Source organism: Nyctereutes procyonoides, unplaced genomic scaffold (assembly GCF_905146905.1).
Source record: "Nyctereutes procyonoides isolate TBG_1078 unplaced genomic scaffold, NYPRO_anot_genome, whole genome shotgun sequence".
In the NCBI taxonomy this organism is placed as follows: domain Eukaryota; kingdom Metazoa; phylum Chordata; class Mammalia; order Carnivora; family Canidae; genus Nyctereutes; species Nyctereutes procyonoides.
The window spans coordinates 34283582-34310484 of record NW_026575024.1 but is presented as its reverse complement, the minus strand read 5'-3'; the positions used below and the strand labels follow the sequence as shown (position 1 = coordinate 34310484).

The 26903-nt window shown below is 37.4% G+C and overlaps 1 protein-coding gene across 3 annotated transcripts in view; it reads right to left on the bottom strand.

Annotated features, from left to right (window-relative positions):
- The window catches only part of PLCB1 (phospholipase C beta 1), a 673777-nt gene that overhangs the window by 195267 nt on the left and 451607 nt on the right, over nucleotides 1-26903 (bottom strand). For 2 of the 3 annotated variants that reach the window (XM_055305255.1, XM_055305262.1), the window contains exons 5-9: nucleotides 25726-25805; nucleotides 23880-23933; nucleotides 22289-22364; nucleotides 15785-15885; nucleotides 14377-14543 (exon numbers count right to left, since the gene is read on the bottom strand). In XM_055305255.1, coding sequence (XP_055161230.1) covers nucleotides 14377-14543; nucleotides 15785-15885; nucleotides 22289-22364; nucleotides 23880-23933; nucleotides 25726-25805 — 478 coding nt within the window. The remainder of the gene's footprint in view (nucleotides 1-14376; nucleotides 14544-15784; nucleotides 15886-22288; nucleotides 22365-23879; nucleotides 23934-25725; nucleotides 25806-26903) is intronic. The other variant, XM_055305265.1, reaches the window with a different exon arrangement.

Genomic DNA, 26903 nt, shown 5'->3' with positions numbered 1-26903 from the left:
ATATTCAATTCTGGGATAGTTGGGAGTATTTAACAGATGAGAAATTTCCTCTCTTCCTTTCCAAGTCCTCTCACCCTTCTCCAGTAAACACAGCAACAAAACATTCTAACTTTGCCTCAGGGAAGGGAGGGGTGGCAGAGAACAGAGCACTAAAGGATATCTTTTCTTCTTGGTTCCAGGGCACTCTTTGACCAAGACTTCCTTGTTCCAAGTTTAGAGGAAGTTCCAGACAAGTATCATGTCCTGAAGAGAGAAGGCTGTGACTCCTTTCCCTGGAGATGCTCCAGAAAGTTCTAAGCTCTGGTGTGTCCCAGTGGCCAGAAACAGTAGATAGGTTTTATTTTTATTCCCTCCCTCTGCCTAGCCTCTGGCAGAGGCACTAATCAGACAGCATTAAATGTCTAAAGCCATCAAAATAGACCAGAAAGAGGGTACTAGGATAATTCAGAATAGGCCAAATCAATTCTTAAACAATAGAAGAGTTTATTGTACTTCATTACATTGCAGTGACAAGTTACCTGCCCTGTCAATACCCTCTCCTCTTAGCCTTCTTTGTTCAGCCCTGTGGAATTTCTTTTTAAATTCACGAGTAAGAAATGTATCTGAAATAAATCCATAGGCCTTCATCTTCTACCTACAAGCTTATCAAAGTGACTTTTGATAAGGTCAGATAACACAAGCTGATGTTCCTTGGCGCACTGAAACTACTACACCTGGTGGTGAATCCTCAGCACCATACTTTCTCATGATGCTTTACAGGAGCTTTATGACCAGAGGAGGAAAAAAGTACAGCAGGGCATGCTCAAAAGCTAATCTCTAAATAGAATTCATGGCACATTATTAAGGTGCCATGAAATTCCCTCTGTCAGGCTCTTTTCTGTTTAGTATGTATCTTTTACCAGGATGGTTACCTTGGAAATGACCCCATCATGGCATCAAAGTACTGCCATGGAACTGCTCTTGAGCTAATCCTAAAAGCAGATATAAGGCAGCAGCAGGGAAGCGCTCAAGAAAAGAATTATGCCATGGTGGTTCAAGGAAAGAAAATGTAATGGCTACATTTACAAACATGGTACTTTTTTTACTAATGGATTCTGACTTGAAGGAATTATTTTATAATAAGTGTAAAATGAGATGGAAGGAAGAGAGAACCAGTCTTTGAAGAGCTTCTTGAATTGAGTCTATTTCCAGCATGTTATTTAGCAGACCTTTCTATACTGTTTAATATATGCAAATATTAACTCATTTTGTCTTCCTGGTAACTCTATGATGTGGGCAATACTATAAGGTCCAATTTATTGATGAGAAGCCTGAGGCAAGTAGTTTGCTTAAAGTCACATAGCTTACAAGTGAATAAAATGGGATTAGAGCCCAGGTAGTCATGCTTTGTGTTCCATGCTATTAACTACTATGAGATCCTGCTGTAGAGGACACCATACATAATCTGGGAGAAGGTAAATCATCATCATCATCATTGGAGAAGAAGCTACCCTCACTTGAGCACTGATCATCTGCTAGGCAAGAAATCCTATGGGAAAAATCTCACCCCCTTTTTAGTTGAACAGATTGAAGCATAAAGAGGTAAGTAGCTTGTTGGAGGTCACAGGGTTACACAGTATGAGTGCTGGGTCTGGAGTCCATGGTGGAGCAATGGAGAGAGGCAGGTGGTGGTAAGTATGACTGATGATATTTGTCCATATAACTTTCCCAGCACTGACCTGGATGAGGGACACAGAGGATGAAAAGGAGAGAGGGTCTTGCCTCCCTGGTAGTTGGTTTTAATCTGGACACCCTTGGATTAGTCCTAAAAATAGCTCTGAATGTGACCAAGGAGGAGTTTTTTCCCATGATTTACTTATCTCTCTAAAACATGTTACTTTAATCTGTTAAAAGAAGCTTGGCTCAGGCAGGACAAGTGACCTATCTGGCAAAGGTATAAGGATTAGCTCTTTGATTCAGATTTGTCTATCAAGGTCTAAAATTCTTTTCCAGACTTAATTTACATTCTAATCTCTGCAAGTGATTTAAAGGCATCCTCTAGCATTTTTATTCTACAATTCATGAATCTAACTTTTAGAAAGAAAAATAAAATACAACAGGAAAACTGTTATGCCAATATGAGGACCAGAGAAATGCTAACAGAAGATGTGACATTATTTTGTGAGTTTGGGGAAAAAAAATACAAGTTAGCTTAAAAAAAATAAACATAGCCAAACACATGCAAATAATATCTTTCAAAGCCCACAGGCACAAAGAAATTTCTATGGATATAGTCTTGGAAGACAGATGGCCTATAAATCTATAAATCTAAATCTTCACATTGTGAAGTCATTGCACAGTTGAGATGGGCAAACTGGACAACCTGTCTGCCAGCTAGCATGGCCACCAGCCTCATTCTGTTGAGCCAAATTCCAATTAGGCAGGATCTGGCACTCAAATGCTTGGATATCACTGGGATTAGGTGGTTGAGAATCTATTCATCATTATTCAATCCCCACTCTTAATGTCATGATACTCAGAGCATGTTGGAATGCTACCAGTCCAGTGGCTTAACACCTCCTAAGTCACTTCCAAGCACAGCCCAGAAAAGCTATTCCCTTGGCTTGTGTTGCTGTAACCCTTATGTGAGTTTTGCTAGACCAGCTCAGAGAAAGTAAGTGCAGATGGCTTTAATATCCCAGGGCTCACCAAAGTCTATTTGCTTTCAGAAAAAAATCTATTAATTGTCCTCTTTCCAAGTACCTTTGCTTGGGCACAAACTTTCCTGTGACACCTGCCAACTAACTGTGCTTTTGTAGAGTGTAGGAACTTGGCCAGTTTATATTATCTGTTTATTTTTTAACCCTGGAGTCTGTATTACAGACTTCTATTCCATCTCCATTGCAAATCTGGTTCTATTACCGTTAAGTATGGACAAATACAAGTTCACAATATTATGTGATGATGCCCACTAAATGACTACATGCTCCTCTGCAGATGAACCTCTCATCCAGCTGTCATGGCTTTTTGGTCACTGAAGTTTCCCCTCGCCCTAGGCTGAACTTGTTGATGTGTGGTTTGTGTGAAAGTTCTTAATGATAACACCTAACTTTGATTAACACTTTCCCTTTATCAGAATGTTCTCCCATCTACGAGTTTATTTACTCCTCGCCGTCTGCTTGGTAGGTAAGACAAAGTTGTATTATTTAACATGATAGATAAACAAGCTTTGACCCAGTGAAATGACACAGTCCTTTTAAATGCTGTGGCTAGGTAAGGACAGAATCTATATTAGAATCTTGATCTCTTTGTTTGGGGTTTTGTTAGTTTATTTTACAGAACTGTACTGTATTTATTGAAAAAAAAATCTGTGAACAAGTGGACAGTTAAAACTCATGTTGTTCAAGGGTTAATTGTATGTATATTCCCTTTTTTTTTTTTTTTTTTAAACTTTTTTTTTTTTTAATTTTTATTTATTTATGATAGTCACACAGGGAGAGAGAGAGAGAGAGAGGCAGAGACACAGGCAGAGGGAGAAGCAGGCTCCATGCACTGGGAGCCTGACGTGGGATTCGATCCTGGGTCTCCAGGATCGCGCCCTGGGCCAAAGGCAGGTGCCAAACCGCTGCGCCACCCAGGGATCCCTATTCCCTTTTTTTTAAGATTTTATTTATTTTATTCATGAAAGAGGCAGAGACACAGGCAGAGGGAGAAGCAGGCTCCATGCAGGGAGCCCGATGTGGGACTCGATCCCGCGACTCCAGGATCACACCCTGAGCGGAAGGCAGACACTTAACCACTGAGCCACCCAGGCGTCCCTGTATATGTATATTCTTTATCCTAGAACCTTGAGCTCTTTAACAGAGGCTTGGTGTCTTTACGCCCCATTTGTGTAAGTACTGATTTATTGTTAAGGGTTAGAGGTTCTCCGAGGTTTGGGAACAGTTTGTTGCATTTTATTAGTGGATTGTCATTTTGCTCTATCAGAGGAGACGTTTCACAATGGTTCCTGACCATAAGACAAAAGAGGCAAAATGTTCTAGATTCTCAACCAGAATGTTATCTTCCATGGTCAGGCTCAATATTGGCTTTCTAAGGACAAGGACCAAACCCTCCCTTCATTTATATCTCTTCCAGTGTCTAGAATGAAGGCAGGCCCAGAATGTGTGCTCACTAATGCTTTCTGATGAGCTACTTAGAGGATATTATCTCTTAGTGCTTTAAATGTCTCAGCATTCCTGAAATACAGCTCGAATGTCACTTTCCTCTTCGAAAGCCTTCCCTTCTTAGATCAATTCCTAACACTCTCTAGATCCTTAATAAATAAAACTTCCCCTTCCTTCCAAGCTTCCCTAGCACACAAATGACACTTAACAGATATTGGCTGAATGAATGGAGGTATATTACATTCTACCTTGTATTATAGTTCTTTGTGTATATCATCTCCTCTCCAAATTATAGTCTCCTTAAGAGAGACTTTGTCTGTATTTTGTTCCACTTCTTTGTCAAGTTCTTAAGCCAGGTGGGCAATATATGTTTGTTAAAATAAAATGTCCATGCAATTACATCAAGTATGTGTTAGAATAAAGAAAAGATTTCAATGAGCATCAGGTACCTTGGAGGAGTTCTCCTTTGATATGTGGAGCAGGTTGGAAGTGTCTAAGGATTAACACTTATTAAGAGCATCCACAGTTACTATGGGTGGGAAACTCAGGTGTGTGTTCTAAATCTTTTTTTTTTAATTTTTATTTATGATAGTCACACACACACACACACACACAGAGAGAGAGAGAGAGGCAGAGACACAGGCAGAGGGAGAAGCAGGCTCCATGCACTGGGAGCCCGATGTGGGATTCGATCCCGGGTCTCCAGGATCGCACCCTGGGCCAAAGGCAGGCGCTAAACCGCTGGGCCACCCAGGGATCCCTCAGGTGTGTGTTCTATACTAGCTTCTAGAGTTCACCCCTGGACTGAACTCCGGTTATGCACATGGATAATTCGTTTGTTTTACAACCTTATTAGCTGCCTTCCCTTCTTCTTTCTACTGGATCACCTCTCAAACTCTTTGTACTTGAATTTTCTCAGAGTTGCTCCTGGGAGAACCCAAATGAAGAAAAACAGAGACATTAATAAGAAGCATCTTTGGCTTATTTTCTGCATGTAAGAGAGAGTGATAGGTGAGAAGGTTGATTTTGTCAATCATGCTCAGTTAAGGCTTCATCTTAAAATAATATTATCTCTACTCTGTTTTGCTTTCACACTGGAGTCCTAGAGATCACAGTGATTCAGAATGAACAGAGTTCCTAGAATCTCTATAATGAATTAATGAAATTATTGGTCATGCTCAGCTTTCTGACATTATTTCACTTATTGCTGTGGCACATTTCTCAGCTGGTAAGTATTAGGGTAAATGGTCCACATCTCACCTCATCTGGGCTTTTTGTCCACACGGTTTGTTTTCCATGGAGTTGGTTCACTCTGGTTTTTTTTTTTTTTTATCTGTTTCTCTCCCACTTAATTTGGTGCAAGATCAACTATTAACAATAGTAGACTATGAGTAATGCAGATGTTGGGGGCCGGCCAAATGTGTGTGACTTTGTGGCCTTTCTCCAGGACAGTATAATCTGCCATGCTCTTTCTTTTAACTGAGCCACAGTCTCCGGTTGAGAAGGGGGAAGATGTCATAGTCTCATAGTCAGCAGTTGGTAATGCTATGTTCTTTTTTTTTTTTTTTAAGATTTTATTTATTTATTCATGAGAGAGACAAAGACACAAGCAGAGGGGGAAGCAAGCTCCATGTAGGGAGCCTGACGTAGGACTCGATCCCAGGCGTGATGGGATCATGCCTTGAGCCAAAGGCAGACGCTCAACTGCTGAGCCACCCAGGCGTCCCTAATGCTATGTTCTGATGGGAGGTTACATGTAGGAAAAGTAGCCACTGTCTGCTTTGTCCCAACAGCTCTCACATGAAATGGCAAACACCTGGGGAAGGAAGGCTTCCCTGGCTGAGGGAAAGTGATTTTAGCAAAACTCAGCAGTCTGGGGTAGATTAGGCTACGAAGCTCACTTCTCCACACTTTGGAACTGGCACTCGAATTTGGCTCTTTATATTTTTCCTGTCTGGTTGTTTTCTTTAAAAAGGCCACTTCAGCTGTGAATGAACATGGCTGTGACTTTCTGGCTAGAACTGTCAGAGGTCACTGAAAGAAGTCTGGAGGCAAAAAACAAACAAACAAAATAAAAACCCCAGGCATCCTGGGCGAGAACTTTACCTCTCCTCAAGCCTCTGCTTCTTGGGAAAAGAGGAAATACAATCAAGGAAGGGAAAGGGAAACAAGTTACCAAGTCATCTAATGAACAATGGATTCATAATGGCTATCTTAAAACTTTTTTTTTTTTATTTTAGCCAATCTGAAATACAGAGAAGTCTATGAACATATGGAAGTCAAGAGGAGCTTGGAATACACTCACAGATGATAATGTCATTCTTCTGTGACCTTGCACAGGGGCTAGAAAGTCAACAGGTGGAGTTTAGATGGGATCTTAATAAAATACTAGAGTGGCTTTTCAGCCACTTTCCCAGTGTAGTAACATAATTAAGGCATGAAAAGAACTGGCTACGTCCTCCAGTTTGCATCTGTCTTCGTCTTTGGGGAAGACAATCTATCTCGTTTGACTTGACTTTGTACATTCATTTCAATTCTTTTCTTTCTTGCCCTGCTACACAGGTAATCTATATATAAAAAAATTTAAATGGATGCCATCTCATTTTGAGGCAGATCTTTAAACCAGTCAATATTTCCTCTAGATGAGTGGTTTTTAAACTGAACATCCTGAATCTCTTGGGGTTTTGGCATAAGTGCCTGCAGAGGATGAGGTGGAGGGGGAGCCTGGCTAGCCTGTCTTCAAAAGAATGATTTGAAAGGTTTTTTTCCTACACATTGGCCTTCCTTGTGAGACTTTGTTAGCAGAAACAAACACAAATAAAAGTAGGTTACATCAAGGACAAGTCTGAAAATGGTTTCTGTGGATGCCAACTGCTAACTTCTCAATAGTTGATTTGTATCTCTTTTCTCAGTAAGTCCTGATGGAGAACTCCAAGTGGGAGTCTTGGGTAGGAGGAAGGACTCCGCACTGGGGTACAGAAAATAGGGTCCCAGTCTCACTGTTGCCACATCCTGCCTTTTCTACCATTTGAGAGTTTGGGCTAAATGGCTAGGTCTCTCGTAGGCAGGAGAGCCCAACGACTTGAGGGCACTGGCCATGGCTTTGTGAATGGTAGCAACAAAGACATTTATGTGAAAGGTTGGAAGGGATGAGCCCTGGGCATTTTCCATGTTTTTTTTCACTTAATGCTGACTTCTGATTCTGCTAGAGCTGCTTATGAAAAGTGCTTATCTTGGTTTGGGCTCTTCTAAAAGTAGGTTTTGAGACAAAGATTGGAGTGCAAGTAACTTGTTTAAGAGGCAACCCCAGGAAATAACAGTAGAGGAGTCCAGAACTGAGAAAGGGAGGAAAGGTGGCCTAGTAAAGGGAACATTATGGAGCAAGTTATAGTTATGGGCAATAAGGGCTCAATCCCACTGGGGAATTCTGGGAGGTCATGCATCAGGACTGTTGCACACAACGGGCAAGAGAGATGAACTACTCCTTCCAGGATGGCCCGCCACTTGCAGGCTGGCTGCTGCTGGGCTGAGGGAAAGTCTTGGAGAAGTATAATGGAGCTGTTGACTGTGTTGGAACAATGAGTTCCAAGGGACTTGGGAAGAGCATTTAGGCCTGCTAGTGTTTGTATCCTCCCATTTACAGATGAGGGACCTGAAGTTCAAGCAAGTCAATTCCTTTTCCCCGAGGTTAACTGGCTTAGCCATTAACACTCTTCCTTTTCCTTTAATTATGGCATGTTTGGTCTCTCAAGGATAAGCAGTTGACATCAATAAAAATAATCATTTTTTTCTTTATAATTTCTACCTACTAAGGAGAAATGGTGCTGGGAAAACAATGATTTTTAAAAACCTACAGGGGAAAAAATTAAAAAAAAATAAAAACCTACAGGGAAAATTAAGTGACAAACTAAGTAGTAAGATTCCAGTGTAAATCTTCATATTTTAAATTGTAATTCCATTTTAATAAAAATATTTATAAATGACTGATTGAGTCAGAAATGAACATTTGTGCACAGATAAGACTTTCCATGTTTTATTGTGTTGTTTTCATCATCAAAGGATTCTAATTTATTAATTGCCATAAGTTCATAAGCCTGTTAGCCAAGATACAGCAACATTCAGGAATGCCTCTGCCCAATACTGTGAATCACACTTCCAGATCCATAAATGGTTTGAAATAATTTGGCATAAATACCAAGGACCACTTTTCATCAGTGTTTTGTAGGCAACAATAAATATATGCAACCTTCCTATCATGAATAACTTACTTAATTTTCCCAGCAACTCTCTCAGGGAATTATTTATTTTTTTTCAAAAAATGAGAGAACAAGAGGGTGCGATGGGTCAAAGAGGTTAAATGGCCTCCTAAGGTGAAGTAAACAGTGGGGATGAATAGTTGATTTCTGACCCAGTTTTAGTGGGATATTTTAGTTGCCTGCCAACAATTGTAGCTCCTTTTGGGAAGCACATCTGGACTGAATTGCAGGGAACCACTTACCTGCCACCTGCAGTCCAAACTATGTGCTTTAGGTAGTGGACCTCATTGGCTCTAGGGAGAGTCATGTGACCTAAATCTGTCCAATTATTACAGTCTATTCTTCAGGCCATAGTGATCCTAGATCAGCAATGGCTTTGGATGACTTAAGCCAGGTGTGGGTTTCTGGTACTTTTGATGGACACATGAGTAAAAATAATTTCAGTATTGGAGTCTGGTGGCTTTCTTGTTACTTTAGGAGAGTCTGCCCAAGCCTGTATGTTATACCCAGTACAAGAAAATGATTGGAGATGAAGAAAGACAATTCTTGACATCATTTGAGCCCCTGGATGTAGTCATGCCTGTAGTCATTAACATCTTTCAGTGTAAGCCCTGACAGTGTTCTTGGCTTTATATTTTATTTTTTGTAGTGGTAGTGCCTGATTTAAGCTTTGATTGCTGAGGCATCCATTCAAAAAGGCATCCACTTTAAAGATGCCTATCTTGAATAAACCCATTGCCAGCCACATGGCTAGATAGTGAGCCAGGCTGCACCCCACACTGAGACTCCTTTGAATTAGAAAGTTTGGTTTAGGGATCCCTGGGTGGCGCAGCAGTTTAGCACCTGCCTTTGGCCCAGGGCGCGATCCTGGAGACCCGGGATCGAATCCCACGTCGGGCTCCCGGTGCATGGAGCCTGCTTCTCCCTCTGCCTGTGTCTCTGCCTCTCTCTCTCTCTCTCTCTCTCTGTGTGACTATCATAAATAAATAAAAATTAAAAAAAAAAAGAAAGTTTGGTTTATTTCAATAACTGGCCATTTGGGCCAATTGCTTTTTCTCTTCCTCCTCTTATGTTTTTATGTTTCACCAATAAAGAGTGAGCCCATGAAACCCTAAGCATGCACCCTCAAAACCTGATAAAAACAGAACCTAAGCTTGCGAGTGTGCTTCCTTTCCCTCTCTACAAGTGACCTCGCTGTATTGCCCAGGTGTGCTATGTAGTTTCCAGGTCTTTTAAGTAACAAACATCTATTTTTTTTCCTTTACATGATGGTTGTTGGTGAAAGGAATCTTGCAATTACAAGAGCCACAAGGGTCTAACAAAATGTTGGTTATTGATAAGCTGAGACCAACACAAAACACTCCTTGACTTTTTGTTCATATGTACCCATAAATTTTTTTCTGTGCTTCATTTTGAATTAAGTTTCTGTCATTTTTCTACTGAAGGAATTCCACCTAATACTACAGTTTGCAAGACTCTCAAGTCCAGGGCTGCTTCTTTCACACTCTGGGTGTGCCTTGCCATTGACAATAAAGATATATTTCAATTGTCTAAATATTTAAAATACACATATTGAAAACACAATAGGGTTTTTTCTACTGGCATAATCATTAGCATAGGACTATTAGAAGCAAAAATGCTTGCTTGCCATACCTGAACTTGTATTTGCTTTGCCTAAAACCCAATCAATTTGCTATTGTATTTGAGTTCATTTCCACTATCTAACTCTTAATTCAGTGAGAAATAATCAAAAACTAAGAGAGATAATATAGTTTCATTTTGATGATTTAATTGCAACAAAGCAGGAAGCTTTTGTATAGCATGCCTTATAAAAATTTAAGAGGAAGAACTGATAAAAATAAAGGATGAAGCTTGAAACATCTGCTAATACCATAATCTGCTATATTAATTCACTTGCTTAACAAATACTCATGAACACCTGCTCTTCACAGAAAAATAAAAATACAAAAGACAACTGTTTTCTCTGGGTTTGGTTTTTTTTAAAATTAGTTTTGGCCTTCTTTTACAGACAATAGTTCAATCTAATCTGCAGTCTGTTACTTAGGGCATTAACTTATTCTTTTTCCTGTTTATTTTACTCATCGCCTTCCTTCTAAAAAGTGTAAGTGATTAAAACAAACAAACTATTTTGGAGACATCAGTCTTCAAATTGACATTCAGGATGCTTTGGTTTGGAAGAGGCAGGGGTCATTGTGTATTCCTGTGTTAAGCATGGTTTAGCATTACACATTTTGTTCCAGGGCAAACAACATAACGGACCAAGACATTTTGCAATGTGCGATTTTCAATTGTAAAAATAAACCAAACTCTCTTGAGAATAGTATTTTCTGCAACAAGATTTAAACTTTTTCTTTGTGGAGCACATGTGCACATTTGGACTTAAACTACACAGAAACCCTGTGATTATTTATAATGAATACATACATCTTCAGAAACAGAAATTCCAGGATGGAAATGTGGCCAACCCGCCAAAGACAGCAGGCCCCCAAAATATCAAAGTCCATCATCCCTTCCGGATTTTCATATCACATATCTATGTTTAGTTGACTAACCTACAGTCAGTTTAAGCATTTAGGTATTTGGCCATATTGAAAATTTTTCACTTAATTTTACATTTCTTCCTATGTAAAAAATATGTAAAGTGCATTGTGAAAACTGAACGTTAGCATACATCAACTTTGTGTAAAGTTTATTTGTTTCACACCTACTTTAAAAAATAAGTTTCTTGATATCAGAAAATATAGTTATATTGTTCTATTTGGACATTATGGGTGCATCTTATTCTTAGCATTTTATAAATATAGGCAATATAGTTGTGTCTTTTTAAGATAACTGAAATTGAGTTTGTGGGTCAATATAACCAATACTTCTGCACATTTGGAGAACTAGTCAAAATGAAAGTAGCAGAAAAAATTATAATATAATATACTGTTTTCTATCTTCTATCTTATTTATTCTAAGTATACTTACTAATATAAGCATATTACAGTGTAATATACTTATTTTCTCCTATTAATATCCTACTTCTTTTCTTATGTGTTTTTTAATCAAAATGAAAGTTAAAAAGTCTGCTCTTTCAAAGAGATCGTGGTATGAGATCTTAGTAAGTCATTTGATCTCAAAATGTTGGTTTGCTTCTTTACAAAATGATAATGTACATTTTGCAAGTCACATAATGAATTACAGCTAATTTCCTCGCACATCCATACCAGTTGTCATATTGAAATTAAACAATACTTACTTAAATTGTACTTCATTTGATTTTATTTTTAGGTATGTTATAAAGAAGATTCAAAAAATAGCTTTTGAAAAAATCCTAAAGCCAAACATCATATGTGAACAGTAAAACCAAATTTATAAATAAATTTTCATCTTTGAATAAAAAAATAATTAAAACTTTTTAATTACTAGTGAATTGAGGTCTAAGCCAGCCATTTCTTAATCCTACAAAGAAATATTTCAAAATTGTTATCTTTTTACAATGAAATAACAGTTAACATAATAAAACACTTTTTTTCTGGTGTCTTTGTTCACAAAAACAGACCCAAAGCAGCAAACAAAATGACCCTCAAGTTCATTTTCTGTCAAAGTTTTTGGGTTAAGAAATGAAATCTGTGATTTAAAAAAATCACATCAGGACTGACATGGAGGCTTATCATCAGTATTATGTTAAGTTGTGGAAAAATAAATGAAATTGGCATTTTAAATATACCTGAAATTTGTGTGCCTATTGTAATTATGGAAATTCATACCTAGTATATCTATAAAATGGCACTAAATAAACTTGCAAATGCTAAGAGATATCATTTCAATTTCCATTAGAATCAAAACTGGTTTGGGACGCCGGGGTGGCTCCGTGGTTGAGCGTCTGCCTTTGGCTCAGGTCGTGATCTCGGAGTCCTGGGATTGAATCCTGCATTGGGTTCCCTGCATGGAACCTGCTTCTGCCTCTGCCTCTCTCTCTGTGTCTTTCATGAATAAATAAAATCTCAAAAAAAGAATCAAAACTGGTTCTTCTGGGATTATAAAGTATTATAATAATCTGTCACAAATTTTTCTCTTTGTATATAATCTGTCACAAATTTTTCTCTACTGCCTGCAAGAGGTCAGAGTATGATGGATGGAGGCGTCATCCACCAGCTGAGGCATGGACCATCCCCATTGTGATGTGAAAAGTGGAGTGATGGGCAAAGTTTAGGCTCTGAAGTGCCTCACTGGTTTCACAAAAGCTATTTGTTTCCTTTGTGTCACGGGCTGTTTTTAGAGGTCTTGTTGGATTTGTTATAACTGTGTTAGTTATTTTTGGTGCAGTTCAGAAGGAACTGTCAAGCTGCCCCAGTGAAATCTGCAAGGAGTGATTCCTTAAATAAAGATAAGGAGAAATGCCATATCCGTGGTGGTGGGGATGGAAGGGTGTCAAGTGTAAGTAGATTTAGGGGGGTGGGCCTGGTAATGCCAACACACACGGCTGGGTCACCCGTTACCTTTGAATGACCTCATCTCCATGGGAACAATAAGGATGATGACAACAACAAAGGCAAAGTGCTTGACCAAGAAAATGAACAAAATGCAAAAAATTTCATCTGTAAGTTCCCAGCTAAACACATGTAGGATAAAGTTAATGGTGATATTTTACTTTTATACTTTATAGATTCTTTTTCTTTCTTTTTTCTTTTTTCTTTTTTTTTCCATTTAGAGGATTAGTTCCAGAATAAATACATTGGGCTCCTTGCAGGGAGCCTGCTTCTCCCTCTGCCTGTGTGTGGCTCTGCCTCTCTGTGTGTGTGTGTCTGTCAAGAATAAATAAATAAAATCTAAAAAAAAAAAAGACTTTTTGATCTACTTTTACAATAACCATACTTATTAATGATGATGAGCTTGTTAGAGCTGTTTCTGTAACTTATGACCTGCCTGCATAGTAACATGCAATTTATTTTTTTAAATAATTGGCTAACTGTACTTTATTTTCCTCTGTATGGAATATCTAGGCAGTTTACAATAACATAACATTTTTCTCAATGAATATATTTCAGTCCAGGTAAGATATGGTCTTAGTGGTAAAGAGAAAGCTAAAGACCCGAATCAGAAACAGTGATGCCACATATAATTGAAAACTCCCAGGAAGTAAATCATTATTACCTTATTTTGGCAATTCATTTCTCCAGAATGAAAAACATAAATTTCTTTATAACTTCAGGCAACTTAGAGTTATTGTTCTGTTATCAATTTTTAGGATCATATTTTTTCTACAAACATTGAGGTTTTTTTACATATAAAAGGCCGAATTTTCTATTTCCCAAGTGGAAAAATTCATCAATAGTGTAAACTAGAATAAAGTAAGGGTATAGTGGACTAAATATTTTCTTTAGTTTTAGAGATTTAGAAAAAACTATGGGTCATTTTACAGAACTTCTAGAACCAGAATGAAAAGAGTAACCTTTAATTTTTTTCTTTTTCTTTTTCTTTCTTTTTTTCTTTTTTTCTTTCTTTCTTTTTTTTTTTTTTTTTGGCAGAGAGAGAATCTCAAGCAGGCTCCACACCCAACATGGAGCTTGAGAGCATGACCTGAGCTAAAATCAAGAGTCGGATTCTTTTTTTTTTTTTTTTAAGAGTCGGATTCTTAATCAACTGAGCCACCTAGGTGTTCTCAAAAAAGCAATCTTTAAGATAGGGAATTTCCTATTTAAGAAATATGCATTCAGTCACTGGGTAAATTTAAGACAAAACAAATGATTAGACATTTGAAAAAATGTTTACATGCATACATACATGTAACAACAAAAGCACATGCTGAAGTTTAATTGAACCACTAGTGATTTGAGACAGGAAGGAAAGCAGGCATATAAATGTTGGATGCTGACCTACAAAATCCTTGATGTCAATACCTACCAGAGGGTGACCCATTCACAATAAGAAACCAGAGATTCCCTATAGTTGGGGCAAAGTGAACTGACCTTTTTTGGCGAGGCTATTGTTGGGTTCATACTTCTCAATCAATACTTGGACTTGTTCTTGCTTTAAAGGTGGGTAAAGTATTTCATTTAGCCGGGGATCTCGCTGCTTAAGGTTGATAAAATCCATCATCTGATCAACGGTAAGGTATGGTTTGCTTTTGGCACCACTAAAACCAATTAAAAACCAGAAATTAGAATATTTGTCTACCAAGTCTCATTCATATATTTGCATTTAACTACAGGGAAACAAAATCCTGCCAATCCTGGTAAGTGCATGCTATCCTGACATTCCTATCTTGCCCTGAAAACGTGTTGCTCCAATAAAATTGCTGTATTCTATGGGATGCAAATATCTTTTGCAATCACTGCACTAAATCCCAACGCCTTTGAACTATACCAGATGAGTAAGAAAATCTACGGTAGGAAAAGATTGCATCTTGCGTGTAAAGATGCACCACTCTCAACTGAACATAGAGGAATGGGTGGTTTTTTGATTATGACACTAAACTTAAGCTTTAGTCATCAAATTCCCATATTGCACTTAATCATTTAGAGATGTATTTATCACTCGTAAAAAAAATAAACAGCCTAGGTACATTTTTCTTTTCATTACAGTTCTGCTTCAGCACAAATCTGTAAGTCTTCAAACATAGTGTGATTCAGGCTTCCCATTTCAATTCTGCTGACAACCCAAAGACAAGTTCAATGGTAGAAATATTGTGATGCTCAATAAATAGTTGATAGCAACGAGCATCACAAAGCGAGTAAATCCAGCGTCATTCTTAGCACTGTTGGCCTGTCTTCCACATGAAAAAAAAAATCCTTATTTTGTTGATAAATTTTGTATTGATTTTCTGTCATCATGTAGATTTCACTGTACTAGAAAAGGTAAATTGCTACTGCCCTGCATTTGCCCTGGTGTTTTGGTTTGTTTCTTTTCTTCATTTTTTTTTTTTAAAGGAATGACTATATATTTTCTAAAATAAAAGCAAATGACTTTCAGCTGGGAGGATTTTGAGCAATCCAAAGTTCTTATTTCAATAATCCGTGTGTGAGACGTTAACTTGACAGATTCCTAGGTCAGAGTTCTTTATGCATCATGAGTCTGTCTCCGCAAAGCCAAGATGCTCTATTCTAGCCCTAATCTTTAAACCACACAGAGCCCCCCGAGGATACTAAAACAACACCCAGCAACAAATCATAACAAACTTCCACTCATTAAAAGCAGTGGTTGCACCTGAGGAATCGGAATGTTGATTGTCTCCAACAAATTACTCAGAAGCATAATTATCATACACAGTGCACGAAGAGTTCTTTCATCACCCTCAATTGCTCAAAATCTTGTCTGAGCCACCCTAAGCACCACTGCAAGCTGACAAAAAGTGGTTAAAATGTTGTGTTCTCTTACAATTCGGAAAAGATATTATCAATTTCAGGTCGAGGACAAAGGTTGTTCAGGAAAACTCTGTACACTTCTGGAGTGAAATCTTCTTGAGGTATTGAATCGTTCTGGGAAATAAAGCAACAGGGTCAGTGAAATGTCTTATTCTTTCCCTATCTTACCCCCTTCCCTTTTTTCATGTTTCTCTCTCTCCTCTTTCTCCAGGAGGTGAGGGTAAACATTCAGAAAACATCTATGAGGCCAGCTGTAGGGCTCATGTGGACACTGACTTTGAGGTATCAAAAGCTGTACTTCCTGTTGCCTTTTCATTATACTTTAAGAGTTTTCTGCTTCTAAAGGGATGTTAGGCAATTTTTAGAGTACATTTACTAAGTAAGTTAGACCTAGCAAAAACAGGGTATGTTTAGCAGATTTTTTAATGTTTTTTTTTTGTTTTAATCTTAAAAAAATTGTTATAAAATATACATACCATAAAACTGACCATTTTAACCATTTTTAAATAAGTACAGGGACATGAAAAGTACTCACATTGTTTATGTGCTATTTAGCAGATGTCTGAATGAATTTTTTTTTTTTTTAAGGAGCAAAGAACCTGGAAACAGATGTTTTCAAAATGAAAACATAAATTTCAATTTTGGATCTTTTTTTTTTTTAAACAATGTTCCTTCTGGCTTAAGAAATCTGATAAATTTCTTAAAAACTGTAAAACAGTTTTTCTAAGTAGGACAGTACTAGGCATTATTTCTCACTGATTCTTCTTGGTCCTACTGTTTGGGAAGCAAGTCATTGATATAGAAAGTCATTTCCATGACTTATTTTTCTGTTTAGTCGGGCTGCCATGGAAACCGGAAGCGTGTATTCAAGTCTTTGTTAACAGGAAAGACATTCTTCATGCTGTTTTCCTATTTCAGGTATGTGTTTATATAATTATTTTTATTTTCAAGCCTTTAAACCAAAAAAAAAAAAAAAAGAAAGAAAAAACAAAAAAGACACAAAACAAAAAACCCGTCCTTTTACCATATGCATATGTTTTGAAATGTACTTTTATAGAAATACCTAAAATTGTTATCTGAAATTGCCCACTGCCTACTTATAGATAAGAGAACTTAGCTCACCACTTGGCAAACAGTAGGAGACTCATATTTGTGGAATGAATAAATAAAATAATATTTTCTATACAAAATCCATTTATAGAGCAGGAAAAATCTATTTTGCAAAACAAAATTTTAAGATAACCAAACAACACATGCAGCATTATACATAACAAAGCCCATCCCATAGCAGGGGTCCAATGTAAGATCATTACATTTGGGTGTTACTGACCGCTTATTTTTTTCTCCCTTCTTGTGTTAGTTTAAAACCTCTTCCTCCTGAACTGGATTTTGTCTTCCATTCTGGGCTACCATTACATTTCACTGGTGTAATATTTCAACACTCTAACCATATTGTGCTCCCAGTTGTATGGTTCTATTTCTTGCTAACCTGCAGAACCACATAAGCTAGGACCTGTGTGTTGCTTGTTAACTGCTAGATCTCCAGTGTACAACATATAGTAAGTCCACAATAAATATTTACTAAATAAATCAATGTAATTTATGGGGAAGGTGGAAATTGATAGAACAGAATTCCCATAGGGCATCAGATTCAACTGATGCCATTTATGTAATATTCTATACACATAATTTCATAGAATATGCATTCCTAAAACTCTAACATTGTTTATTTACCAGTTATGAATTAGGGCTTATTATAAAAGAGAAAAAATTAATGAGATAATCTAAATAAACACAATATTATTTTCATTGCCAGTTAGATGTTAGCACATAGAAAAAAGCCATTTCAATACAGCTGATTTTCTTTGTCTCGTTTTTCTTTGCCCAACTTAGCTAAAGATCATACCCAATGTTCAAATACTTTCCTGTAATCCTGCCTGACCACACTCATTAAAGACGGCATGTTTTTCTTTTGTGTTCACAATCCATATTTATATACTTTCATTATAGCATCAATCACACAGTTTTCCCATATTTTTTATATTTCTGATTTTTTACTAGACTGAGTTTTTGAGTGAAGTGACTATCTCTTATTTAATTCCTTTGTGTTCCAAACATGCTGCCAGACATAGTATAGTCTCTCAATAAATATTTGCTGGTGAACCCAGGACATGGGACCTGACCTTAGGTCTTTTGTCTTGTAGTCTAAGACTTGGCCCATCACATCAGGCTTCCAATACAAAACAGATCATCAGTGATTATTTGTTGCTATTGTTATCAGGAATTTTTAGAGGGAAAATTAAGAAGGGTAATGTAGTCTAAATCAGGTCCATTTATTCCAGAAACTGCAAAGTATTGGCAAACTTAAAAATGAAGTTGTTGCAATTCCATGCTTGAATACAAAGAATCCCAAAAGGGAAAAGATTTTTTAAAACCTAGTACTGATGGCATCTGTATTTCCAGATTCCATAGGCCTAGTTATGACATACCCACATGCCAAATTAAAAATAAGAAAAAGAAAAAACCTTGCATATATGCATGTGAAAAAACACTCAGAGGAAAATAATATTTACTAAGCACTTACTGTGTGCCATGCATATGGAGCTTTACTTGTATGTTTTCATTTGATCCCATGTCAACTTTATGTGATTACACACTGTAATCCAACAAACTAAATGTTCATATCAGCTTAGTCTCAATATTTTTGTTCTAAAGCTATAAGGCAAAAGTTGAGTTAGCTATAGAGTATATGAAATAATTACAGGTAAAGTACTCATAATAAACCAAATTATTAGTGTGGTTTAAAAATAGAATTTTGATATTAGTGATTTTAAGAGTCACTGCTACATAAATGATTAAATTTCTGATTTATATTCTGAGTGTAAGGCATAGGAGAAACACAACATATTATAGTCATCCTGGGAGAAGTTTTTTTTTTTTTTGCATTCTTTTTATTGTATTCTTCAGTAAAATTTATGGTACTCCTTTCTTTAAATATAATTAATTAATTAATTAATTAATTAATTAGAGAGAGAGAGAGTGAGAGTGAACATTCAAGTGGGGGCAGGGACAGAAGAGGAGGGAGAAAACCTCAAGCAGAATCCGAGCTGAGCATGGAGCTGCATCTTGCGACCCTGAGATCATGACCTTAGCCAACACCAAGAGCTGGACGCTTAACTGAGCCATCTGGGCACCCCGTATGGTATTCTTTAAATCCAAAATAATCACTGATTTCCTTGGTGTTACATGTAAGTTTGTAACTATAATAAACTTTCTTATTTAAAGCAAATACACTTGACCCTTGAACAATGCAGGGATTTAGGATGTCAACCCTCTGCCACACAGTCGAAAATCTATGTGTAACTTTCGATTGCCCCAAAATGTTACTAAGAGCCTACTGTTGATTGGGTGTCGTACTGATAAAATCAGTAGTCAATTCACTACAGATTTTGCATGTTATATATATTCTGTATGGTACTCTTACAAAGACATAGCCTAGAGAAAAGAAAATACATTTACAGTACTGTACTGTATTTACTGAAAAAAATCCACATATAAGTAGACCTGTGTTGTTTAAATCCGTGTTGTTCTGGGGTCAGCTTTTCACAGATTTAGTCCTATCTTGTTCCTTAAAGTGCCAGTGCTCTGCAATGACTATAATACGACTCCAAATGTCACTGAGCTATTTTCAAGTTAATAAGCTTGAAATCAAAGGAATTTGGTACAAGTAAACTACTTTCAGGTTTCAGAAAGTTTGTGGGTAAAGTGGTAATTTTCTGAATATGAAAAGGTCTCTGAAGGTCTCCCTGGAAAATGTTTGGATTATTAATAGAAGGACAGTAATTGCTTTGTCTCTCTTTTTAGATACAGTGCTACTTTTTAACAATTAAGGTAACTTTGGCAAGCAACTGTAATCTCTAAAGGAGTACCCTCTAAAGGAATGTGTTATTCTAGTGGATCATGTTGGCCAGGATACAACTTCAAGTGCATTAATTATCCCTAACAATGTGCACAAAGATAATGTTTTAAAAATCTCAACAGGATATCCACTGTGTTTCTGGTAATGTATCTATTTACAGAACACAATTCAATCTAGTCTGAACGACCACTGGCTATGAAATGAGGCTCCCAGATATGCAGCGTTATCTACCATTTATGTAACCTTTTCTTCTGTGGAGTGTTTAAAACACCTCTTGTTAGTATATCCAAAATCTTTTCCCTATTTAGTGGATATTTTCTAGAGCCACTGCTCTGTAGGTATGAAACTACAACAAGGATTTAAAATACGGTCAGTTCAGGAAAACATTTACTTCCTAGCTCTGAAACTGTGTTTGATTTTTAGATCTTCTGAAAGCATCCTAATTCTACAAGTCCTAAGTCTTCCAAGTAAAGTATACTTTCCCATGAATAATGATGTTTCAAGACTTCATGATGGAGGTTGATTGTGTTTTTTTTCAAAATCTCCAATTTGTTTTGAGAAAATTGTTATAACATCTAATTTACAAAAGATATATATATATTTTTCAATTTAAACATAACTTCTGTTATTTGAATCTCATTTTCTTTTAAAAATGTCTCCAGTTGATATTGGTCTGCAAGCATGAACCTATAAAAGACATAGTGGTTGTAAAAACTCAATTTATATGTATTGACTGAATTGTCAGAATCCAATTGTTTAGAAAATTGCAATTTACAGAGAATTGGTTGATGGATTTGATTTTCTATTCAGCTTCATTTTCTATCCTTTCTTTGCCTTAGGTAGTTTTATAATAAAAATTTTGGTTGTAAGATGTTACCCAGTAAAGGTAAAATCAGGAGCAATTGCAGAGGAAAAGAATTCTTTTCATGTCTTTCTAAATTCATCTCTCATGCTTCTTTTTTATGCTTAAATGCAGAAGCCTTTTTTGATACTCAGACTGGTAAATTCTTTCCAGCCCAAGGCTTTGCACACATTGTTTTATTTTTTGGAATGATCCAACCTTATTCCCTATGTCAGCACTCCATTCCTTTTGTTCATGGCACCTTCCTCGCTCCATTTACACATGTGTCAGTCCACATGTTTGAGGAGTGCCTCCAGAAATTCTGTGGTCCTTGCATCCTGGGACTATATTTTGCTCGCTACCACATTCTCGGTGCTTGAAGGCGGTAATAAGAGCCCAAGAAATATCTGGTAAGCAAACGATGGGACCTTAACGGGCCTATCTTTCCTACCCCTAGAGCATTTAGGAAAGAGAAATAATAATCAAGGTCAATCATTTTATTTTGCATATGAAAGTGAAGGTTAAAATGTTTGGGGGAGCCTCTCCATGGCTCTGCCCAGTGTTGGCAGCATCACCAGTTTTTTCCACCCACAGCAGGGTAGAGGAGCACTCTTTCTTTTCTTTCTGTTACCTACCAGGGACCTTAATAAAAGTATTCACAACAAGAATGGGCTGACAAATTTAATAATAGCACTCAATACTTTTTCATAACCTAATGATAAGTTTAGGAATGACTTCTCAACTTCATTCAGTGCAACTTGAACATTGCCAGAGTGTTTCAAGAGGCTCAAATGCTCTTCCTATAGTGTAAGTGTTATCCTTGGGTAAGAGCTTACTAGTTGCTTAGATACTAGGATAAAAATAATTTGCAATAGAAAGGTGAGTTCTGCACATAGCCTGAGAAAAAGGCTGTTTTATACAACAGGCTCTGCTCTCCCGGAAACGATGGTAACAAATAATTTTAGAGCCAGTCATATAGAAATGCATTGAAATGAAGGCAAATTAATATTTAGGTGAGCAATATATATTGAGTGCCTCCAATGTGTTGGGTCTAAAAAAAAAACCATGTTACACAGCTGTCCTTGCATGTACCTTACCACCATGAGCAAAGTAGGCATTCTCTAAACTGATCCTGCACCCCTCCCAGCAAAAAGTTTGTGAGCACAGCCCCAGAAATTGATATTTCCAATATCTTCCTAATAATAATCCATAATTATTAGCTAATGTCTCCAGAGATATCAACAAAGAATTTGTTATTAATGAGAAGTTTAAATTCTCAACAGCAATACTTTTTAGCCAATACATTTTTTTTGTAATACTAACATTTTTTTTAAAGACTTTATTTATTCACGAGAGACAGAGAGAGAGAAGCAGAGACACAGGCAGAGGGAGAAGTAGGCTCCCCATGGGGAGCCCGATGCTAGACTCGATCCTGGGACCCTGGGATCATGCCCTGAGCCAAAGGATCAACCACTGAGCCACCCAGGTGTCCCTTGGCCAATATATTTTTATATTAGATGGTCTTTAAAAAATTAGTATTTACAAAGAACAAATTTTTTCTAGATAAAAATATTGGGCTTATGGGAATGAAAGAAAATAAAATTAGAGCAGCCCGATAGATTGTAAATATTAATAAGTAAGTCCTATGGTCTTCTTAATTTAAAAAGGTGTTTGACTAATATGGGGGCAAGTTATGTTTCAGTGTAATTATTCACAGCTACTTAGTAGTGCTAATTTTAGAAAAGCAACATGCTCACCCTTGAAGATGGAAGACTACAAGCCTCTAAAGCAGTTTCAACTCGCTTCCGGTCTGCTGAGAACAAGCGGTATATGCTGTGAAGTGAAATCACAACAGAGAGATCTGTGTCATACACTTATAAATGACACCAACCAAAGGTATCCCATTGAATCAGGCCTTTTTGTCATTCAAGATACCCACTGCTCCATGTATCTGCATGTATGTTCTAAAAGATCTATGTATGTGTTTTTTAAATTCAAAATGTCTAATGTAAAATCAGTATTTCAAGGCAAAGGTGATGACCCAATTAAAACACACTGCACTAAGTAGCCTCTGATATTAAGCACTAAAATACATCCTTGATGACACTGTCTCCTTACTGCTACCTATTGTGCTAAAGATATGCATTATTAATATTATTAATAAACAAGTAATTACTACTATTAGTAAAGTAATTTAACATCATAATTAGCAGTAGTCTATTGTGAGCGTCATTAAGGATGCATTTTCTTTGGTAATTTGGTTTTAATTTTTTTAATTTTATTTATTCGAGAGAGAGAGAGAGAGAGAGAGAGAGAGAGAGAGGCGGAGACACAGGCAGAGGGAGAAGCAGGCTCCATGCAGGGAGTCTGATGTGTGACTCGATCCCGGGTCTCCAGGATCAGGCCCTGGGCTGAAGGCGGCGCTAAACTGCTGAGCCACCCGGGCTGCCCAGTAATTTGGTTTTATTATTTTATTTTATTTTTATTTTATTTTTAAAGATTTTATTTATTTATTTATGACACACACACACACACACACACACACACACACAGAGGCAGAGACACAGGCAGAGGAGGGAGAACCAGGCTCTACGCAGGGAGCCTGACGTGGGACTCGATCCAGGGTCTCCAGGATCACATCCCAGGCTGAAGGCGGCGCCAAACTTCTGGACCACTGGGGCTGCCCAGTAATTTGGTTTTAAAAAATAAAATTTATGTGTATCAATTCTACATCAAATAAAAAAGTGGTCACCTTATTGACAAATAGAGTGTTAAGCATTATATTAAAAATAGAATTGAATATAATAGTTTGAATTATGGGTTCTACTAAAATATGACAAAATCTAGTGCCTAGAGCCCACCAATCCCACAAGGACTATGGTGGAGTTGAACTGTTGTTGTCTCCTCTAGATGGGACATCACACTAGTTCTGGCTCCTGGCCTGCTTCATCACGTAAGTTCCCTGCCTGGTTTCTGTTGACATTTGAGTTTGCAGCCCCTCCTTCAAGGCTAGCATCATTCTGGTAGCAAGAAGCACTGAAGTCACCCAGTTACCATTCCTAGAATAGATCGGAATCTCAAATGGCCTTTTAAGTTTAACAGTAAGTTTCCCCCACCTCTTCCCCCCTCTTCCTGCTTTGTTGTTTCTTGAAAATGATGCCACAGGAAAATCTCTATGAGGAAACCAGCTGCACTGCTGTGAATATGGAGCATGAAGGAGAATGGGGTTACCATGCATTTTTATGCTTCCACTTGAGCCAGTAGAGAAACAAAACAGAGCCATGGCACAGAGTCAAATCTTTGAGAAAAGAACATGAACACTGACTGGGAAATGCTCCCATAGCTTACTTTTTGAGAGGAATGCGCCCTTCTGGAGTGACTTGCAGCTTAAGCTTAGTATAGCTGTTAGAGAAACAGAAAAACAAGTGTTTAAACTTTATAAAGCTGTCTATTAAAGAGTAAAATACATAGGAAAGGGCTCGTGCATATTTTAAAATTCATTTGCTGAATTTTAACAAACTGTCCAGATCTCTGCAATCAGCACCCAGCTCAAGAAATAGAAACTTTTCACTTTAGCAGCATCCCAGAAGCCCCTCTTGTGCCCCCTTTCCACATCCAGGCCCACAAAGGGAATCATTATTCTGACTTTAAACAACATAGATTCTTTTTGGCTGGCTTTGCACTTTATATAAATGGAATCACATTCTTTTGTGTCTGGTTTCTTTCATGCAATAATATGTTTTTGAGATCCATCCTCATTTTTTGCTTATAGCTGTAGATCATTCACTCTCATTGCAAAGTATTGCAATGTTTCAGTATAACTACTCATTTATCTCTTCAATTGCTTATAGGATATGTGGATAGTGAGACAGCAATAGAAATTACCAACACTGCTGATGAGTGTGTGGACTGGGATTACCTCGTTAAGAAACTGCATATGACCCATCAATCCCACATCTAGAGGTATATGTAGCAGAAATGCTTATAACATATTTATCAAAAGGGATGTTCTAGAACGTCCATAGCAGCTATTCATAGGGATATGCTTGTTGGTAAGGGACATTTGCAATAGATAATGATTAGCCAAGTATAAAATGCGATGTTTGAGATTAGACATATTTTTTTTTATCTCTGTGTCCCCTTCCACAAATCCCACCTGGCAAAATCAATGTTCTAGAAATGTCTGTTAGATGAGGGATGGTAAGGTCAAAGTCAGTAAAAAGAAAGAAGAAAGGAAGGGGAAGCATTAGAAGGGTCCTCAAGATGACAAACTAAAAAGGAGATGATCATATGAAAAAACTTGTGAGGACCAATGAAGTACTGACAGTAAAAGCAATTCACAGAAGAGTAAGAAAGAAATGTAGGCTGGTATCATTTGATCTAGAATAATGGGTATGCCTGACAGAAGAAGAGGGAAAAGAGAAAGTTAATAAAATAGAGGACCACCTAGTAATGTTTCTGCTTGTGGTTTTGATTTCAAGGCTTCCCAACCTCCTGGACATACATAGCTTCCAAAGTGAACACAGCCAGCCTTCCTTGCTGCTCATCTGGCAAAAATCATTATTTTCCTTGGTCAAATTATTTTTAGAAAGACTGTAATTCCAGAGTGATTGGGTAATCCTGTTTTGCTTTTCTTTCCTTCTCCTTTTCATTCTGTGCCTTCCTCCACATCTTTTTCTCTTTTCTTACTAACGCTTTCTGCGATGTTAGTCTAAGGGCAGGAATCAGGACATTAGTCTATTGATTTAGGTAGGCAGGGAAGTTATTATAGCATCTATCAGATCTGAGACTCTAGAGAAATGAGTACCGTATGTTGTTCTTGCCCTTTGTCAGATTAATAATTGATATGACACAGGCATATGTAGAAACGGGGGCCTCTCTGAAATTAATAATTCTTGGTTCTGAGCACAGCTGTCGGGATTTGGACGTGTCTCCTTATTGTGTGTCAAAGGCATTGACATTCAGGGCAGCTCCGCCTAACACGGATGTGCAGCTTGGAGGAAAAGAGTGATCTTTCTTGGAAGTTTTCCAATTCCAAACAGTGGAGGTATCAGTTCTCTAACAAATCCCAAAGGGAAGTTTGTGTTTATCAATGTGTGAAGCCAGTGCAGCATAAACAAAAGACTTCACAAAGGAGAAAGGAAACTGACTCAGAAGAAGCAACACCCTTAGTAATAAAATTAGAGCTACTTACGCTTTTTCCAGAAATGCATCTCTTGACATGTTTTGGGCCAGCAGGTTTGTTGCCAAACTGAAAACCTCATTTGTCCATTCCTGAAAGATGTAAATCACACTTGCATTAGCTTAAATACTCTACAGTCATTAGACACATGTTTTTAGCTGGGCTACCAGGAAGACAGATTAGTTCAATTTGTATGCCTAAGGGATTTTTTTCTTTTTCTTTCTCTCTCCTTCTCTCTTCTTTCTTCTTCTTCTTCTTCTCCTTCTCTTCTTCTCCATCTCCTTCTCCTCCTCCTTCTCCTTCTTTTATAAAAATGACATAATTAAATTCACATCCCTGAGTGACTGCTCCTTTCTAAGGAACTATTCTTTAGACATAAGCAAAATTTTGTCTGCTTCTAAAAATGCCTCCTGATAGGAAACTGGCATGTTGCCTTTCAGTAACCAAATACTTTTTACTAATTTCCTAGCATTATAAAGAGTTAAAGAGTTATAGAAAAGTCATAAATATAGTCGAAAATATTTTTAGCACTCCTTCAAATGTAATCTTCCTGCTTTACTACTCAAGGCAAAGCAACTATAACAGGGAACTTTTAAATGTTACAGTTCTGGAAGTTCTTGAAACCAGTCCCAGTCACAATGTCACACTCTCCCTCCACCTAATTCTGTCAGTCCTTTACTTCTCCCCTAATCGCAAGTCCTACCTCACACCACTCACCAGTGATCTCACTTGGCTTCCAAGAAAATGGAAAAGAGCAAATCCACACCAAAAGCTGAAGTTACATTCTGAATGGTTTTGAACATGAAATTAACATTTGCACACCCCTCCCCAATTCATAGGAGAAGACATGAGAACTAAGAAACCAAGGTTTTTAGTTCAACAGCATTTCCATCTAATTGTGTGACTTCTGCTGTTTTATTGGTCTTCTGTGTTTTGCCTCCTGACTTAAGGCATTGATAATATACCAGATATTATATTATACCAGATATTAATATTTGAGGTAGGACTTGGGGTATACAGTGGTGAAAGAAGAAAGAGAGAATTCTAAGCAAAGAAAACTGTCTGGGAGAAGAACCAGAGGTAAGCACGCCAAGTATGACTTAGAAGGAATGGGGAGGAGTCTAATACAGATTGGATAAAAGAGTGGAATTGCGAAGAGAAAAAGAATTGGGGCAGAGTATGGAGAGCAT